The sequence below is a fragment of the Pieris napi genome, chromosome 1 (assembly GCF_905475465.1).
Source record: "Pieris napi chromosome 1, ilPieNapi1.2, whole genome shotgun sequence".
NCBI lineage: Eukaryota > Metazoa > Arthropoda > Insecta > Lepidoptera > Pieridae > Pieris > Pieris napi.
This window is the reverse complement of record NC_062234.1, coordinates 2355215-2375466: the sequence shown is the minus strand read 5'-3', so window position 1 is coordinate 2375466 and position 20252 is coordinate 2355215. Positions and strand designations below refer to the sequence as shown.

Below are 20252 nucleotides of genomic sequence, written 5' to 3'. Positions count from 1 at the left end.
TGGGTTTTTCGCGATTTTCAGCAAAATGGTAAGCTTTATCATAAAATTAGTTACACAAAAATTGTAGATCAGATAACTATCTATAAAAAATGTCCACATACTTTTTTCCTAAGAGCCACCGTTTTTGAGATATAACGATTCAAAAAGTTGAAAGGGTTGTAATCGTCATAATATGCACACGTTTCCACGCCACCTTTGAGGTAGTGTACTTAGCGCTTTTTTTTAATGTGGTTTCCCCGGTAGGCCTATTCCACTGATCTTTTATGATTCTGTTTAATTTGAAACTATTGAATAACTGTAGATATTGACAAGGGTTGAAAATGATGAAAGGGGTGTAAATTACAAAAAATAAGAAAATTTATCCGTCTGAATCTAAATCATCATTAACTTCTGCTTTCTCTTGTTCTTGTTCTTCTTCTCTTCCTTCTCCTTCTTCTTCTTTATCTTCTTCATTCTGGGTGTTAATAAATTGCCCCAATAATGACACATCGCATGTCTCTTCGTCAACATCAAATGAATCTTCAATTGTTGGCAATTCAACATTGGAGCATGACCGGCCTTGACAGTTAGTACATGCTACAGAACAAAACAGTCCAACTTTTTTTGCAACCACATTTAGCACTACATCCCTTTTTACAGTTGCAAAAAATGGTGTTTAGTAGTTTTTCTGGTGCAGGTGGAAGTAAAGTCTGAACTGGCTCTAATGAATTGTCGACCAACTTCCAACCCCAGTCTTTTCCAACAGCACGAAATAGGTTAGAAAAAATAGGTTACAATAAACACGTGTTTTCACTCCAGATCGATGTTGCTGAAGGTTACACTGGCGTAGAAAATAAAGGACTGGGTTTTTTCTTATCCGAAATTTTCATATTTTATATGTGTAAGTCACACTGACCGATAGAACGATATTTTTGCTTGTATTACGGCTTCAGTGATGTATATACGTGGTGTACTTATATTATACATAATATGACGATTACAACTCTTTTAACTTTTTGAATCGTGATATCTCAAAAACGGTGGCTCTTAGGAAAAAAAGTATTTAGACATTTTTTATAGATAATTATCTGATCTACAATTTTTGTCTAAACTAATTTTATGATAAAACTTACCATTTTGCTGAAAATCGCGAAAAACCCATTTTTGTGATCTTTGAACCGGAGTAATTTTTTTTGCACGTGCCGGATCGATGAGGACTTTTCACATTTCCTTTATAATAGTGTATTGAGCAATCTTACCAATATTCAGCCAAGTGCGAATTATTGTAACCTTACCCCTATTTTTTAGTCTAATTTGACCGGATTATAACGTCAGTTGACGCAGAAAGGTCATTTTCAGCCTATAAATTAATATTAAGTGACAAACGTCACAAGTTTGCTCAAGAAAACTTGGAAAAATATATTATTGTTTGCTGTCACAAGAATTATAATAAATAAGTTTATTAATTAATTCTATGTAATAAATTATTAGTTTTATTTATTCTAATTGCATTTTTATCGTGCATATTTTATGCATATTTCGCCCTTTTTTAGTGCATATTTGCATGCATATTTTGGCATTTTGATAGTGCATATAATCCGATGTCTAGTTATTATATATTGTATACAAGTTTTTAAACAGGGTTGTAACTTTCTTAGACTCAGACATCTGTTGACGACCGGGGATCTAAATATCTATAGATTTTTACATTCAAAACATACCAGTATCTTCGCAATTCTTTCTCCGTAAGTTTTACGCATATTACACTATGAAATATACGAAGTTTCATTCGAAAAGTCAGGTCCAAATCCAAATAATATATCCAACATATGGATAGAAATCCAGTCTCTCAAATACCTTCATCCTTAAATATAAATTGGTGTAGTGCTGGGACTCAAACACCCAGGTTGGAGACCTAACCTAACCGCTGGCATAATCTTTGTTCTGTGCCGGATAACAACCTTGTTCTGCCTTGTGTTGTCCAAAAAATCTGACGAGGTATGGAATCCAGTGGTATCTGTGAGCAAGTAATGCTACAGAAGGAGACAGCAGAACGACAGAGGGAGCGCTTTTGGACGAATTAGGGTTAGAAGACTCGGAGTATATAAGAGAAGATATGCCCATCTACAACCGCGTATGTAGTGTGTACTGAAAGTTTTTTGACTGAGGTTTTTGAGTGTAAAATGCCGTTGAGGTCTCGGTAGAATGCGAGAGCGACCCGGACCCTCTGTAACGCTTTTTAGGAACTACTCAAAGTGGTTTTAATGGGTATTGCTCACCCAGTCTCTGAATAGAAGAGATTTTGGTGTGGCAGTCCCACCTGCAACTTTCGGCAAATGCAATTCCACGTCGGATATCAAAAAAAGAGCTTTTATATAATTTTCTAAATATTTTTTTGTTGACGCTACGTAAAAACTTATAGCTACAGTTGAACTAATATGTATTCGAATGAACCGTTACTAAACGTCTTGACGAAGTGGGCTAAATATAAAACATTTAACTATGAACACATTTTGGTTTAGAATTAGGCTCATTCATTAAATTTGGGGCTAGTTACAGGAGAAGAGAAACAGGAGGCAAACGAGCAGTAGGCTCACCTGAAGTTAAGTAATACCGCCGGAAGTGCGTTGCCGGCCCTTTTACGAATTGGTACTTTCATTTCTTGAAGGACCCTAAGACGAATTGGTTCGGAAATACTTCAGTGGTCAGCTGGTTCCACATAGTGAAAAAATTGCCTTAAGAAACACATACATATTATTAAGTTTATATGATATAATACATTGCATGCTCCATATTTTATATATTAAGACTAGGTGAAATTTCCCAACTGTACAATAATTGAAACCGCAGCTCATTCGTTGAACTCTATCGTACGGAAAACGTATCATAAACAATTTTCTTCAAACACAACATACCGACATAGTTATTATTTTAATTTTAACATTAATAATTCACTTAATATATGAATAAATAATAAGTACGTGCGTTAATTGACTCCTATATACATTAATATAAAACCTTTTTAAATTACAAAGTTTGAATATAGAATCCAGGAAGCATTACAACGTTCAAAAGCAGACGGAATGTCGGAACTATGAAAGCATAATGCCATCATAATCCCGCTATATGTATTAATTGAACATACCTGTTATTGAAATAAGACAATCCTAATACACTCTCTATTTCAAAAGTTATTCACACACTTCACAACACAATATTTTCCGATTTAATAGGTCGGTAAAAGTTTATTTGACAAAAAAACACGTGCGGTACGTGTGAGCCGTCGCGCGGGACTGGCTTGCCGCTTGCTTGCCGACCGGTCGGAGATTTCTCGCCGTAAACATCAGAAACACGGCCTTTCTTCGGCTGGCGAAACTCATCTTGGTTATTACTAATGGTTCTCGGTCGCGCATTTATATTTAACCTAGAAATTTTTAATCATAAAAATACTGCATCCTTAATAGCGCACGCAATATTTAGTGCGGGTTTTTTTTGGGGTTTCAGTGGGAAAATAAACGAAAATGATAAAACATAATAACATAACAATAAAATAACATAACGGGTTATTTTGAGTTTTTTTTTGTTAATAATTTTTGCAATTCTTGTACTCTACCCTCTGTAGGTGTTTCTTTTTCATTGTTCCACATTAGGGTTGCCTGGAAGAAATCGCTTGTTAGTGATAAGGCCGCCCGTTGCCTTATAACTTTTGTAACATGTTTTTTTTATATTTTTGTTATGTGTATGTTTGTGAATAAGGTAATAAAGCATAAATAAATAAACAAAAAAATATTTCACTGATAAATAACAGCAGTAATTTCATTTCAATAACATTCTATTCAAAAGCCTGTTAATGCTGAAATTTGTATTTTGTGTCTGTATTTTTTGTGTGAGAGAAAACAAATAAATATTTTATTATTTATTATTATTATTATTCTATGTTTGAAAGGTTGGTAACACATGTTTTTAATGATCTACAATAATTAATAGTATTTTTGCAAAATCATTACATGGAATAAATAAAACAATTATTATGCGTTTAAATCCCTGAGGTCGAAAATTCGATCTCCAACTGTGTACCAAAGGACCTTCTTTCTATATGCGCATTTGACATTCGCTCGAACGGTGAAGGAAAAACATCGTTAGCAAACGACCCAAATAGTCGACGTCGTGTCAGGCACAGGAGGCTGATCTCCTACTTGCCTATTTGATTGACAAATAATCATGAAACAGATACAGAAATCTGAGGCCCAGACCTAAAAAGATTGTAGTGCCACTTATTTTTTTTGCGTTCACACAAACCTAACCAAATTGTTATCAATTCTGTTTATTTCAACTAGGCTGGACTGTCTTCTATACAAATCACAAATAATATAATAATAATTATAAACAATATTAAGGTACAAAAAACATCTCGACTCACTAAAACAGCATTTAAAAAATACAAAGTGAATATATGCGATCGAATGGAATTAAAAACACAAATCACAAATAATATAGACCATATTAAGGTACAAAAAACACCTCGACTCACTAAAACGGCATTTAAAAGATACAAAGTGAATATATGCAATCGGATATCGAAAACGATAGTAAGGGAAATCGAAGGCTTTCTTTTGACTCATTTATCGTGAGATGACGTCTGAAGTGGTCAGGATATAAACTAAACGCGGTCAAGGTGTTCACTATTTGAAATAGGATGCAAGTTGATTCATTCAAAGGTTTTACGGAAAGCACGTGTGTTTTTGTGCCGAAAATTGCGATTATTCAACTTCTACAAATACATTTTAATAAAAAAAACTAACCTAATATAGGTTAGGTAGGTATAGGTTTATTCTATTGTTAAAAAATATATATATATCAATATGAATGATACATTTTTAGAATACTGAAGATTAGTGTTTGCTTTCTGCAAACGTTCATACCACGTTAAGCAACGTCGGGCGCGGTCAGTACTTGGATGGGTGACCGCCTGGGAACACCGCGTGATGTTAGCTTTTTGTTTTTCCGGTACATCAAAATGTGTCATTGCTTTTGCGAAACGAAAGCAACGGTCGACAGTTTTTCATTCTTATTTTTGTAAAATTTTAGGTTTTATTAAAATCAGTCCCACCCATTCGGTCGGTCCCTCGCCAACGTCCATACCACGTTGAATACACCGGTTCTCGTCCGATCACCGAAGTTAAGCAACGTCGGGCGCGGTCAGTACTTGGATGGGTGACCGCCTGGGAACACCGCGTGATGTTGGCTTTTTGTTTTTCCGGTACATCCAAATGTGTCATTGCTTTTGCGAAACAAAAGCAACTGTCGGCAGTTTTTCATTTATATTTTTGTAAAATTTTAGGTTAGAGCATTTAATTTTTTGCCACTCTTTTAAAAATTAAAAAAAAAAATCTCTATATAGTGAGATATTCTTTATGCCATCATTATAGCTTATCTACATAACTTTTATTTTTTTAAATTAGAATCAGCTACATTTGTGGTAATTTATTACAAAAAAAATTAAAAACCTCAGCAGGGTAGTCTGCTACGTTCCTTTTTTGTTACTAATTTAGTGTTTAAATTAAAAATATCAATTTGAGGCAACCACCCTAAAATCTGAATAACCTAAACATATTGATGGATTTTATTATTAAGTATAGAAAAAAAAGCTGAAGAAAGTACCTACTATAATAATTTTAAAAGTAGCATGTTTATTCTATTTTGTTACCATAGACCAAAAATACTTTTAAAGTTTTGATTTTTTTTTAAATATCTAGAATATGACAATTTTTGCTTATTTTAGATAAAATTTGGAGCTTTGCTGAACTCCTCTATCAGGAATTTATATTTTTTATTACGTAAATATATTTCATTGAGAAAATAAGAAATTTTTTTTGGGACAGGAACAAAAGGCGACAGTTGTTACAAAAAACGAGGTTTCATTTAATAAAATTCAGGTTGACTATTCCATGCTGAAATATAAGTTCTTAATGAAAACACAAAATAACCTGTTATAGCTTAATCAACATTTATTATAATTAACGGTTTCACTCTGTATCTATCTGTATTTTCTGACTTTAACATTTAATAAATCGGTTTCAAATTTCTTTTCTTTCTTCAACTTTTTCTTCAGTCTATAAACTTATTTTCTTAAAGCAAATGTCGGTTAAAAAACTAGAATACACTACATGGAATATAAATAAAACAAGTTAATTAAATAGCTAAATTATATTTGGGGAACTCGTCGAATTATCCATAAAATCTTATACCTAATACTAATTTAAAAGAAATAAAATTCATACAACGCAATTTCAGACATACAAAATACATTCATAGATAATTTAGAATAAAACATAATTTACAGGTATTACTATAATAACTATCGCTTCTATTCCTGGATCATGTCATTGAAAACCTGTAAAGAAAAGAGGACGATATTAAACGATTCAAAGTTCAGCACTAGAGATGAAAATAAATTATAACTCATCGTAAAAATTGTTTCACAATTATTATTAGAAGCGCGAACCAAATGTTAGCAATCATCGCACACTTGAAGCCAAAATGAGCCCTTTAATTTTCCCACACTAATAAATTGTAATATCCGATTTCTTATTGTAATACAACATTCTTGTTTCCGATTATGTCCAAAAAGGTTAGAATACACTCGTATTGAAATACACTTAGATTTAAGAACCCTTAAATAAGCTTGTTTTTTTGTTAGCGTCGCTACCTCACCCCTAATTTATGCTAGTTATAAACGATTAAGGCGAAAACACATTATTAAAACGCCACGCGACGCCATCCGATCAGACATTCCAGATCGATGCGTTGTCGATGGTGGGGGTGAACACGCCACCGGTGACCGGACTTGAACCGCCGCGCGTCGTGCGCAGTGTGCTTCTTGATAACACCCGACGCCACGCGTCAGTCGTTTTGGCGCGAATATCAATTTATATACTAACATATTGTTGGATTTATTTGGCGAAATGAACGACGAACAATTAATTGAGTTGGTGAAACAACATTCTGTTCTATATGACATGAGGTTAGCTCAATACAGGGACCATAATGTGAGAAATAATGCATGGGAAGAAATAGCCGAACAAATGAATACAAGCGGTAAGTTTTATTAAAATACTAGCTGACCTGATAAACGTTTGTTTTGTCATGTATATTATTTCTAGGAAACATTTTTTTAGTTAAATAAAAATAACTATCTATAATAATAAAAGATAGGGGTTGATTGTAGAGGGGTGAAATTTAGGGGTTGTACGTATTTTTGTATGCTGTATCATAAAAAAATAAAAACATTTATTTTTTAAATAAAAAACTTTTTTGGGGTGGACACCCCTTATCACTTAGGGGTTTGAAAGATGGATAGTAGCCAATTCTCACTTACTGAATATGCATAAATAATTTCTTAAGAATCGGTCGAGCCGTTTCGGAGGAGTATGGGAACGAACATTGTAACACGAGAATTTTATATGTATATAGAGATTATTTATTAAAAAAAAAATATATAAGTATTACCTACATATATATCTTATGTGGTGACTTTTGTACGAGTTGCAAGTTTTTAATTTTGTTCACAACTGCCACGGAACGGCGCTTTCACCACTAAAATATTCCTGAAAATGCATACTGCGCGGAATTTCTACGAATTAGCTTTAAGTCGTGAAATTATGTAAGCAACATGTAGCTAGAATTATTTTGTCGACCATGTCAGGTTGAACTGTCATAGGACCAGCAAAAACCATTTTGATCTTAAAATGCCAAAGGCATTCACAACTATACGTCACGACTGTTGGTCACGTCACGATGGTTGAATTTATTTTTTTATTCACTGATGCGAACATCATTCTTGCTTTGGGGTCGCATTAAAAAGGGCTTCAAGCTTCACCTGCACAGTTGGCAATGTTTCTGAATTTGTAGTTTTATGTTCAACCAATAGATGTCGCCTGTGGAATCTTGAATCGCGATATTGTTTTGATTTAAGAACAGTATATGTTTTTCGTTGTATTTTGTATTAAATATCTCAGCCTTAGGAATGGTGTTTTTCTTGTACAAAAGGGGAAACTCTAACTTTCCATTTTGAATGAATTGGCGTAAGACGGATTTTTCATATATTCCACCATCACTGTTTTTACTATACGAGCCAACTGCCAATGTCTATGACTAAGAATCTATATCTTGGATCTACTTATGCCAGTAGTGCGATTAAATTGGTCACCTTGTAGTTCCAATAATAATATAATGGTAATATGTTTTCCATCCAGTGAACCACAGCAATTCAAGAAATTCCAATAATTTCTAAAAACCGAAATATATATATATAACCTAAAATTTGTCCGATTCTTCCCACGTTGCAAACTTGTAGGTTTTGGCATATAAACTGGACCATTTTCTTCCAGATCGCAAACGCCTTGTCCTATTCGTTGTACGGTACTGAATTCCATGCGATAGTTGAATCCCAACGTTCTGAATAAACTACCCGTAGCTAAAGACTTGTAACAATAATATTCATATGATCATCTTTTTTTTTCAGTTGAAGAAGTAAGAAATAAGTGGAGCAAATTAAGAAACTGCTTCACAAATGCCTTAAAAAGACGCCGCAAGAAGAGTGGACAAGCAGCAGCTAAAGCAGTTCCATGGAAATTAGAAAAGCAAATGGAGTTTCTTCTACCACACATTAAAAGGAGATATACAGTTACAAATTTAAGTACATCAAATGATGACGATTCGACACCAGATTACGAATATCTATTTTCTGAAGAAGAATCTGCAGATTCACCTCCTCCTACCATTCGTTCACCCACTCCAGGAACCTCATCTTTAAGGCCATTTGTTGCGAGAGAATCTACTGCAAGTTTTACTCCGAGATGTTTAAGCATAAATGATAATGACAATAATGTATTTAATGAAATGGTTAATGTCACGGATACGACACAGGAAATGATACAGAAGAGAGCAGTGTCAGATATGGACGAGAATGACTTATTCTTTTTATCAATGAGTAAGCAACTAAAAAAGTTACCCAAAACGGACCAAGCTGAAATTAAGTTTCAATTACACAAGCTTATATACGAATCGGAAATGAAAATGCTAAATGACCGTGAACAACAACAAATTCTGAATACTCGAATAAAGTTTGAATAATATAATATACTAGCTGACCCGGCAAACGTTGTATTGCCATGTATATTATTTCTAGGAAATATTTTTTTTAGTTCAATAAAATTAACTATGTACTATAATAAATAAGGGGTTACTTGTGAAAATTTGGGGATATATGTATTTTTGTATGCTGTATCATAAAAAAATACAAACAAAAAAGATTGTCTAAAAAATCTCACCACAGTTAGTAGCCGATTCTCAGACTTACTGAACATGCATAAAAAATTTCATAAGAATCGGTCGAGCCGTTTCGGAAGAGTATAGGAACGAACATTGTGACACGAGAATTTTATATATATATAGAGATATTATTCAAAATTGTCATAAAATGCTTTCAAAGTGTACTTTTCTCCGACTGTTCGTTCATATTCTACTTCTGTATTTTCTTCATAACGTGTGTGTATTTCAGTTTTGAACAAATTTTGTTACTAAAGTCAATGATTTAATTTATATCGTTTAATATGAGTAGTCCCTTCGATGTCGTTATAACACATTTTGACTGTAGTTTACTCATTGATAAAAAGAATAAGTCATCGTCGTCCATATCTGATACTGCTCTCTTCTGTCTCATTTCCTGTGTTGTTTTCATTACATGAACCATTTCTTTTAATACCTACATTATTATAATTTTATGATAACTTATTTTTTCTCTTCAGTACTTACCTCAGACAAATAGTAAGTCTTTCTTTTGTGCTAATGGATTCGCCAAATGTTGCGTTTTTCTAGTATCTGTCATTTTTAATAAAAACGTGTATTTCCTCAAATTGTGTTTTAGTAACCCGAAAGTACATATGAAATCTTTCATCATCTTGAAGTGTCTGGATATAGAGTATGATATTCACCACATGTACTTCTCTTTTGATTTCATACAGTAACGCCTAGTATTTATTTTTTCTTAAGTTGTTTAAGTATCAGATAAGTACCCAAAATTTGCATCAAATCTTTATCAAAATCTATATCTGACTCGTTATTTATTAAATCCAAAGTACAATTAGCATACGAATATACACCTTCACTATTGTCAGCTAAATAAATTCGAAATTTGCAAGCGTATCATGGTGTCGCGTGTTGGTAGGTAATGTGCACAACGGGTTGCGACGTTGCGTCGCATGACGTTTCAATAATGTGTTTCCGCCTTTTAAGTTAGTTGACACCCAGCTTCAAACAAAGTTTTTCATTAAACATCCCCACAAATACCGCCACCGAACTTAACACGAGTAAAACTCATCTAATAAATTATTTTGCTTCTTTATAACTTATTACTACTACACTCTAGACCAAGAAAATAAATAAAAATATATCCTTTATTACAAATTTAAAAAAAAGATGATGACAAAATATGTGGGGGTCATCTACAATTGAACCTATATATCTATATAGAACCTGTATATCTACAATTAGCCACAATAGATATGATGATGGCATAATATCTTAAATCATCGATCCGATTTATGTAGGAGCAATAGTGTTAGTGTCAGCTGCCATTGTCATTATAATTTAATAATAAAGATATTATTATAGACTATCAAATAGTCTGTTAATTTGTAGATCTATTAATATTGGCAACTCAAATAAACCACAGAACAGTTTTGAACTAATTTGATTTTGATGTTATCAAGTAATGAAAATGGCAGCCGATACCAGCGCCATTGTCCCGACATATATAAAGAAGATAAACAACAAATTTCATTTCTATTACCTTTAAGATACTTTGATACGGAGGAATACTATGAAAATTATACAAATTATACAAATTGCCGGGTTCTTGAAATGATGAATTAGAATTAGAACTATGCTCCGATTTTTTATTCCCCGTAGAATTCTGACAGCTATCACTTATTGACATGTCAGAGATGGCAAACCTTTTTGGCCGGTCACATTTTTCAATTTCAATACGAGTCTGAACATCTGAGACTATACATACATTTTATTTGTTAGTTAATGTATCCATTTTATTAAGTGCGGTGCTCCACATTAAAAGTGGTTTAACGGCAAGTGATAATTACGTCCCTTTTCATCACAAATAGTAAAAAACGCAGAAGTTTAGATAACATTTTATTTTATTAAAAAGGTTTACTAAACCTGGAATTAGTAGGCAGTGATGCCAGCTAAAAAAAATAAAGAAATTAAAGTTTATTCGATAATATTTATAAAAACATTTCAAACATACTACTATTATTTTTGTATTACGTCATTTGAGTAAGTAATTATTCAGATTTAACTTTTTGTAGGTAAAAAAATACGTAGCATTTTATTTTTTATTACCGTCCAATGGGTCAAATTTGTCCCTTTTTCGGTGGAGAACCTTTTTAGTAGGAACACTTATCAAATGTCAGAATTCTACGGAATGAAAGTATAACTGTACAGATTAAAAATAATCAATCTGCGTACGCTAAGTAGGGAATAATCTGTAAAATCTTTAAAGAGATATATTTATATATCTCTTAATCAATAAACAAATTATTTATTAACATAAAAAACAATACCTTAATATCACTGATCAGTTTCTTGTCCGAAGAAGAAACTCCTTGGTTTTTTTACAAACGTCGAGTCAGGGTGGAGATCTCTATAACAATAAATTTAGTATCAATATTCTAAAATGAATGTTATTTTAATGATTATATGAATACATTTAAACAATTATATATAAGGATATATGAAAGGATCTATATATGGACAATACATTTTAATGATACATAAATACATGCGACTACTAACATGTTTTTGTGGGGACGGAAAATTAAAAACATACCAACTGGTTGTTAATTTTTTTTATCGGGCAGTTCCAAATGAACACTGCACCCTTTACTCAATTCGTAATTTTAACTTTAACGAAAATTTAACGTATACGTATATGTGGGCGCAAATTCATATATAATGATTATATTGTTACAAAAATATAAAGATTGATATATAATTTAAGTAAATAAACATATATGTATAAATACTAATATATGTTTATTTATGAATATTTATATGGCATCAGCCATTTAATTTATGTATATGTCACCGTAAAATTGTAAAAACCGTTAGATTGTAATCTATCTCGCGAGATTATAAACTGTCGAAAGATTGTGAACCTCAACGAACTGCTTACAAATTAACGTATTATTATATTTATATAACTACCGAATTATATGAAATTGTTGGGAAGTAAAATTAATCTGTAATTGACCAAAGAAGTTTGAATGATAACTAAGTTAGTGTAGTACAATCTACCGAATAATAATACGTTAAATTGTAAGCAGTACGCTGAGGTTCACAATCTTTCGACAGTTTATAATCTCGCGAGATAGATTACAATCTAACGGTGTTTACAATTTTACGTTAACATATATAACATAACACAGACCAATATATGACGTCAGTATTGCTGACGTCATTATCTTCAACAATTCATCGTGGAGTCTGAGACATAATAATTATGGCGTTCAAACGCCGACATATACGTACGTACTCGATACGAATATCGAGTATCGGGTAAGGGTACAGTGTAGCTATTCTAGCACTAAAATCTGAATCTACGACAACGCTTTGCAGAACTATGCACTTACAAATTGGATTAAAATGTTTCCCTCCTTTTAAAAATGTGCCAAATTCCAGATAGGTTCTTATAGAACGTATACTTTTCTGTATGCCTAGTAAAAAAACGTAATAAGTCATTTGTCTAAGTTTTCTTAGTTAAATTATATCAGTTAAAAATATTGGTTAAAGATTGAAGTTAAGTGTTTGTAAGAGCATAGTTCGCATAGGATTAGAATAACCTCTTTCAGTACGAAGTCGATAAGATTCGATACGACATTATACTTGGCAGCGTCCATCCCGTACTGAAGTATGCTATTAGCGCAATATTGGGACATTGGGGCAACACATGTGTTATATAACAGGAGTGCTAACATCCATTTCTGGGTGCGATTGGGATTCTTAGCCGCGGGTTCGGACATGGGACGCGTTGGACGTTTAATTTCCACTGCGGGTTCATTCAAGGCATCTTTCAGCTCCTGCGACATTTCAAAACTAAACTTGCGTTTAGTATGCCGTGTTATCAATCCGGTTTCTATATGAATACTCGTAGCGATTACGGCTGGTATGAATATAGAAACCGGTCGTCCGAAATACATTGCTTGAATGCTTCAATAAAGGATTAGTTTAATATAATAAATATTACCTTATACATCTTTGTCAAACAGATAAACTATTTTTCTTTATAAATAGATATTTATTAGGAATATATTTTTATTTATTTATGTATAAGTTCTAAAACAACGTGCATGCATAAAATTCCACAAGAAAATATAACACTACAAATTTTACACATACACATCAATTATATTAGAACATAAGCAAGGAAAAAAATTTAACAAGCAACCACAAAATAAAATAATAAGTAAAAAATTAATAATCACTAAAACAAAAATAATAATAATAATCACTAAAACTAGATGATAACTTAAACTTCATTAAGAGCATGATAAACAAAGTTACGGTAACTTGGAAGGCTGTTGTAAGATATATCAATCATAATATCACGTAAGTAGCTTAAGAAGTCTTAGGATAACCGTTTTCTTTCCATTAATTTCATATTCAATATTGAATAAATTATATTTTAATAGTAAGCATTCAAGCAATGTAAAAGTATTGATAAAATACTAACCGTTTGTCAAAATACACCGGAGTATTGTCTGATTGCGAACTTGACGCTGGCTGTAATAGAAAAAAATTTATATTAATAATATTTTTAATAAGGAAATAATGAGGAATTACTCCTTTAAAAGAATTTTTTTTATCGAATTGAAGTTATGTATTATAAATTTACAATTATTTAACATAATTTTAAATTTAACCGACGTTTCGCGTGCTTCAGAGCGTGCGTGGTCACGGTGACTGAAGACAAAAGGTGTTGAATGTCAAAAAGTATCAAAGCTGTAGAAATATATATATATAATACATAACTTCAATCCGGTAAAAAAATTTCCCTTTAAATGTGTAAAAGTTATGTCAAAAAAAAGACATACATAACATATCCATAATTCGTGTAATCGTTATGGTGCACTTATTCTATGTAAGCTTTTATATTTCAGTTTTTTCAAGAATTTCCTTATAGTTAGAATTTTTTATTAGTAAAATATGTCTTAGTATGATATATTTGCAACGGAAATTTAACTATTCTAACCGCTTACTGCAGTATTTCCCAAGATATGCACACGCCCCACAGGGGAGCAATTTGATTGTTAAAAATAATTCTATTCGAAAATTTCTTCAAAATTATTTGTAACTTGAATTTCAGTTTTTCATAATATGTTTTGAAGAATTCTTAGTGACCTATCATTTCATAAGAGAGTGAGTAAGACTTTCAATTTATTGCCTCGAGCGTGGACACCGAATCCAGAAATTCCGTAACGAAAAAACCTTGCGAGTTAGAGCGGGACAGAACGATGTGTATTCACATCTCTCTGACGAGATCGGTGCAGCCGGTGCGCGTTAGAGTAAGACAGACTATATAGGCGAGTTAGTCTGAGTCTGAATAAATAGTTTGAATTAATTTATCAAAGAAAAAACTTGAATTAATATCAAAGAAAAAAAAAACTGCATAAATAATTATAATTACATAAGTTGAAAAAAAAAAATATGCTATAGCTTTACCACGGCAGTCCCCGAGTGCCACACGTTTTTTTTATTTTATGTTCAAAATTATATATTATGTTACAAATGGGGGAATAAGAGTTTTAGAGATTGGTGCATTTTGTAAAAACTAAAATTTAACGTATTGCTCACATCACGTATAGAGACCTGGTTCTCCACAATAATGGTTTCGAGTTGAGCAAAGGCTAACTATACATCAAAACTACACACAGAGCGAAATATCCCACACCCAATAGGGACGAGAAAACATTTTAATTTTTAAAGTAATATTTTCTATTATTGATATCATCTCAGGAATATTCTGGTCCTTCGATCCGGATTGATAATAATTTTTTATTTTTTATTTTACTATTAAAGTCGTATCCGAACGAATTACAAATAAGTGCACAGTTAGCTATGACAAATCAAAATATAATCAAAAACTACTTAATTACTTGTCATAATATATTAAAAATCGTCACTGCAGAATTATAATCTCGTATGTCAAAAACCATTTATTTTATTATTCTTATACTCTTGTGTCATTTAACTGGTATAATCATGAAGTCTTATTTATCTTATTAATAAATAAGACCTTTTTACCATCCAAAACTATGGACAAAACACATAATAATATATTAACGAAATGAACCATTTATTTCGTTTCCTGTAAAGTTTGGTTCTCTGGATATAAGAGGTTATCATTCTACAGCAACGAAATATTTCCGTGTTATATAGGCACTAGGTCATTAATATTCGGGACTATACATACATTATTTTCCTTATCTTCGCTATCGGATGACGGACGCCGATTCTTGCAGAGGTGCTGCGAACATCTGCATTTGGGATGGCATCCGCGATCAGTTTTCACACAACCGCAGAGTTTGCTGCTGCAGCTACCTCTGCAAGTGCAGTAGGGGAGGGTGTCGCTACGCCGAGTCGCCGTAGTATTACCGTTGGATTCTGTCGGCGGAACGAAGTTCATCGTCAGGCGTTGACTCTGTAATCAAATTAAGAGTGTGTCACACAAAAATGTACAAACTTTTTTCTATGGAAAATATTACTTTTACTAAAGCTTATTGAAAAATGTATTCTTAAGCTTAGGTTTCCTAGAAAAGCGGTGCCGTTATCACGGCCGTAATGTAACGTTGGGTGACGGCACCCATACGTTGTCTATAAATAACATCGGAGTAGGTTTTCTAGAGAACGTTGAGTGTATCCGTAACCTCAAATAGCGGTGTGACATCAAGTAATTAATATTAATAACATAAATTTAAAAAAAAGAAAAAAAAACTTGTCCTCTATCAGCAGGAGGCATGGTGAAATAGGAGCACGCACTTACATTCTCGTGGGAACAACACGTAAAGTCGAAACAACTAACATCACCGCATACACGAAACAATTTCTTACCCGAATCCGCTTGGTAAGTGGTGAGGCACGCCAGTCCGGGTCATTATCGACGTCCTCAACTTCGTCCTCCTCATCAGTTGGTTCAACGTATTCCACTTTCTTCACAGTTTCCAGTGTCTTATTGCGTTTCTTGGCTTTGCTGCTGGCAGCACGAAGCTGGTCCAGCTCGTCGGAAAGTTTTTTCTAAGAGATACAAAATATATAATACTAGCAGACTCGGCCAAGCGTTGCAATGATTAAGGTTTTTGTTATATTACGTAGTAGTAAACTATTCGCGGAAGCGGTAGAAGAACACCAGTCATGGGGATCACCATGCTTTTTTGGTGGATAACCACGCTAGCTTATGTGAAACGTTGGTCCTTTCAACACAGCGCCATCTGTTAGAACTGTGACTCAAATAATAAACAAATAATTTGCAATAAAATAATATAGCGGCTATAAATTAAGATGTAAGCTATCCTATCTTTTAAGTTGGATCAAACTGCACACGGTGTGCAAATTTAATTTAAAATCGGTTAAGTAGTTTAGGAGTCTATCGCGGACAAACAACCTGACACGTGATTTATATATATTAAGATAAGCTTTATGGTTTTCAGCAATTATAACTTTGGACTAAAAAATTTTAAATAAAAAAACTCAACAAACATATTCGTTTGTACAATGAGAAAAAAGTCATAAGTCTGATCTTAGATTCCGTGTCGAGATTTTGTGGAAAATGACAGCCGTATGTCAAAATTCAATACGTTTTTGACATATTGTGACATTATATTTAGCGATAAGACTCGATTATGAATCTTATTTTATATTTCTTTTGAAGAAACTCAATGAAACAATATTATTTATAATAATTACACTGGCCTACAACCATTTTGGTGCTGGGGATTTTAGACCTGATTATAAGCATGTCTTACATGGTGAAGTCAAAAATGTAATCAGTTTTTTTCTATCAGCTCTAGTTTCCGAGATACATAAAAAATCATTTTTTACAATAAATATTTATTTTTATGGCATTAAACATCAAGAAATTGTCTTTTGAGCGATTTTCTCAAATTAAATTGACTTGGGCAATCTCGCATGATTCCCCTACAGTAGTCGGCCATCATATGAGTGTCCCATCTTCCTTGGTATATGTTCTCCATTGCTTTTATGTCTCGGTAATCTCGTTCTCCTTGTTCTTCGCTTAGGTCTCCTAAATTGTGTTGGAATTGATCTAGATTACTTTTGAGATAGTGAAATTGACGCCATTCATTGGACTGATAAATCGGCAAACTCATGAATGTCAGCAAACCACTGACAATACAGCAATATACAACTATTTCTTCAGATGAAAAGAACTGCAATAAGTTTTGTTCTCTCGTACGATATGTACACACTCGAACGTCTGAAGAAAGGCATTTGTTTTCTTTTAATCTTGAAGCTAGTAACTCAGCACGTTCCATCGAAAGCCCTAAGTCTTTGATGAGGTCATTCAGCTCATTCTGTTAAAATGGGTTAGAATTTGATGAATTTGAATACTGCGGGACAGTATTCAAATTCGTCATCTATTTGGGAAGAATAAGGTATTTCAGATTGATACTCCTGAGATTGCTGCACTTCCTGGTGAAAAGCTGGTACTGGAACATTTTCTGGATGAAGAATAGGTCTTTGTGCTGAGTGAAATTTAGGGTATTTCCATTTCTTTATATAGATATAGATTTTTTTGTTGTTGCCCACTATATTTGTCATACAAAAGTAACAGTCGCCATAATGTTTTTTTTTTGTTCTCGCCATGTCATAGGCATTCCAAACTTTAAAGACTTCCGTGTGCCTTTCTCCCACTGTCGTAGACGTTCAACGCATATTGTGCACACATCATGTGGCTCCCACACTTTGTATTGGTGGTGAATTTCAATACCGAAATAAGCAAAATACAAACGATTCACAGTGTTTGTCATCGTTATACGCTGATCTTTCAGTATGTATTGATCACAAACATAGAAAAAAGTATCAGAATCGTTAACACAACATCTGGACGTACTAGTCATATTGAATTAGTAATAGCAACTTTATCGATATGAATGTAATAATCACTATTTACGACCAAAGCGGGAAATAAAATAAAATAAGGGTAGTGGGTAAACTAGAGCTGATGGGTTAAAATGACGTATGGCAATATATTGTACATTACCTATTTTATCGACAATATATACAAAAGGAGCTGCACCATAAAAAAAATATTTTTTTGTAGGCCTGTGTTATGTATTGAACATTTGCTTAATGTATTCAAAAGAAAAAAGTTGTTTATCCGTGGCCCAATATGGAACATTAAATTCGCTTACATTCTCCTGCTCCAGCAACTCCAGCTTATCTTGCTGGAACTGCAACACCGTTTGCAAATTGCGACACGCTTCCGTCTTGTCCCCACGGCCCATTACCCCGCGCTGAAACTCGAAGAGGGCGGATAGCTGGAAAACCAATGTAACTATTAAATAAATAATTAAAAAAATATCTGTTGACAATTTGTAGTTACAATAAGCTTATAACACAAGACGCCACATATAACCAAGACTGGGTATTATTTATTTAACAACTTTCAGATTTCACATAGCAAAATGTAAATACAGTATAATATATATCGAAGCAATGGCATTGGTATTGGTCTGTTATCTAAAGCTGGCGGCTTAAACACATTTACACTTTGTGCTTGTGTAGTGTCTGTGAATAAGCGCGAGGCGTGACGTCACACTGAATATGCATCATGAAAAGACTGTCCGTCTCTCTCGCGCTCGGTCAAGCTTATGAGTATAAAAGAGACAGTTATTGTTTTGCTTTTGCTACTGTTTACATGTTGATCTTTTTTCTTATTATAATTTTGTCTGTGATTGTTTACTTATTTGGTTGGAGGTTAGAATACTTAGAAAAAAATGTCTTATGAAATAATTGGTTCCGGCAAAACATTAACAGGACAATCTCGTCAAATAGTGTACAATTTTTTTAATTATTTTAAGCATCTTAATAAAACAGTTTAATGAAAGAATTATTAGTGAAGTACGCAATCAAAATAATATAATATATTTTATTATAGTATAATATATCATATCCAGAAAAAAACACAAAACCCAAACCTTACTAAAACCAGAGTAGACTAAATATAGCTTGGCAAAAGTCATATTTTTAAACATACTGTACAGTAAATTGCATTAGTGTGAGTACTGTGAACGCGCCAGCTTACGATAACCGGTCTATATCAGTTGCTATTGTAATTATCTATATATATAAAAAGAAAATGGTGTTCGTTTGAGGCTCTTTCACGCTTAAACCACTGATCGTATCGACATGAAACTACCACCATTCGATGCGAAATTTTTCCTAGATGGCTTATGGCTATTTATTTTTTTAATTCCAACGTTCCTTCATTTTTTTATTTCTGTTTTACTTTTATGAAAAATTTTCCCGCTAATAAAAACAAAAGAGGCTTCCTAGAACCGCAAAACGTCAACATCTGTTATAACTCGATTTTCGACATATTTCAATTTTCTTAGCGGGAAGTTAAAAAGAAGAATAATAAAAATATGAAAAAAAATTAAATAATGAAACATAAAATTTATTTTAATTCGTCCAGCAAAGCGGGCGCGAAACGGCTAGTAATTTCATAAAATCAAAGTCTAATTAGTTCAAAACTCATTTATGATTTGCCAATATTAATAGATCTACAAATTAACAGACTATTTGATAGTCTGTAGTAATAGTAACTTCAGTCATTATTATTAATGTCGGAGCAATGACGTAAGTGTCAGCTGCCATTGTCATTACAATTTAATGACATCAAAGTCAAATTAGTTAAGAACTGTTAAGTGGTTTATTTAAACTGAATCCGAATCGACTACAGAGTCAAACGGCACTCATAGGAACGAGTGTCAAAGAATACTTTAAATAATAATATGAATGACTATGGAATAATTATTATTATGTGTCGGCTCTGCTAGTAATAATATAAACATATATAAATTTAAAGATATACAAATATTACCAACATAGCATTAAAAACTTTGATTGAGACATTATATAGATATCAAATATGCTAACAATTGCGGTAAACGAAATTTTCT

The 20252-nt window shown here is 32.8% G+C and overlaps 2 protein-coding genes and 1 non-coding gene across 8 annotated transcripts in view; 1 reads left to right on the top strand and 2 right to left on the bottom strand.

The window, feature by feature from the left end:
* LOC125050446 (putative epidermal cell surface receptor) overlaps positions 1–3283 on the bottom strand; it is a 43253-nt gene extending 39970 nt beyond the window's left edge. For 2 of the 3 annotated variants that reach the window (XM_047650309.1, XM_047650318.1), the window contains exon 1: positions 3125–3283. The gene's annotated coding sequence lies outside the window, so the exon portion shown is untranslated. The remainder of the gene's footprint in view (positions 1–3124) is intronic. The other variant, XM_047650328.1, reaches the window with a different exon arrangement.
* A 1824-nt stretch (positions 3284–5107) lies between these two features.
* LOC125055472 lies at positions 5108–5226 on the top strand. The gene has a single exon (XR_007117902.1). It is a non-coding gene; the product is annotated as a 5S ribosomal RNA (ribosomal RNA).
* Positions 5227–6171: 945 nt separating this feature from the next.
* Positions 6172–20252, bottom strand: part of LOC125051447 (chromosome-associated kinesin KIF4) — a 28147-nt gene continuing 14066 nt past the window's right edge. Inside the window, exons 15-22 of one of the 4 annotated variants that reach the window (XR_007117289.1) lie at positions 18483–18608; positions 16165–16347; positions 15527–15754; positions 13787–13836; positions 13030–13149; positions 12687–12770; positions 11619–11698; positions 6172–6373 (exon numbers count right to left, since the gene is read on the bottom strand). Coding sequence is in view for 3 of the 4 variants with exons in the window: in XM_047651743.1 (XP_047507699.1) it covers positions 11626–11698; positions 13030–13149; positions 13787–13836; positions 15527–15754; positions 16165–16347; positions 18483–18608 (780 nt within the window). In the remaining variant the exon portion in view is untranslated. Of the gene's footprint in view, positions 6374–11617; positions 11699–12686; positions 12771–13029; positions 13150–13786; positions 13837–15526; positions 15755–16164; positions 16348–18482; positions 18609–20252 lie in introns of all 4 variants that reach the window. The other 3 variants (XM_047651743.1, XM_047651756.1, XM_047651748.1) reach the window with 3 other exon arrangements.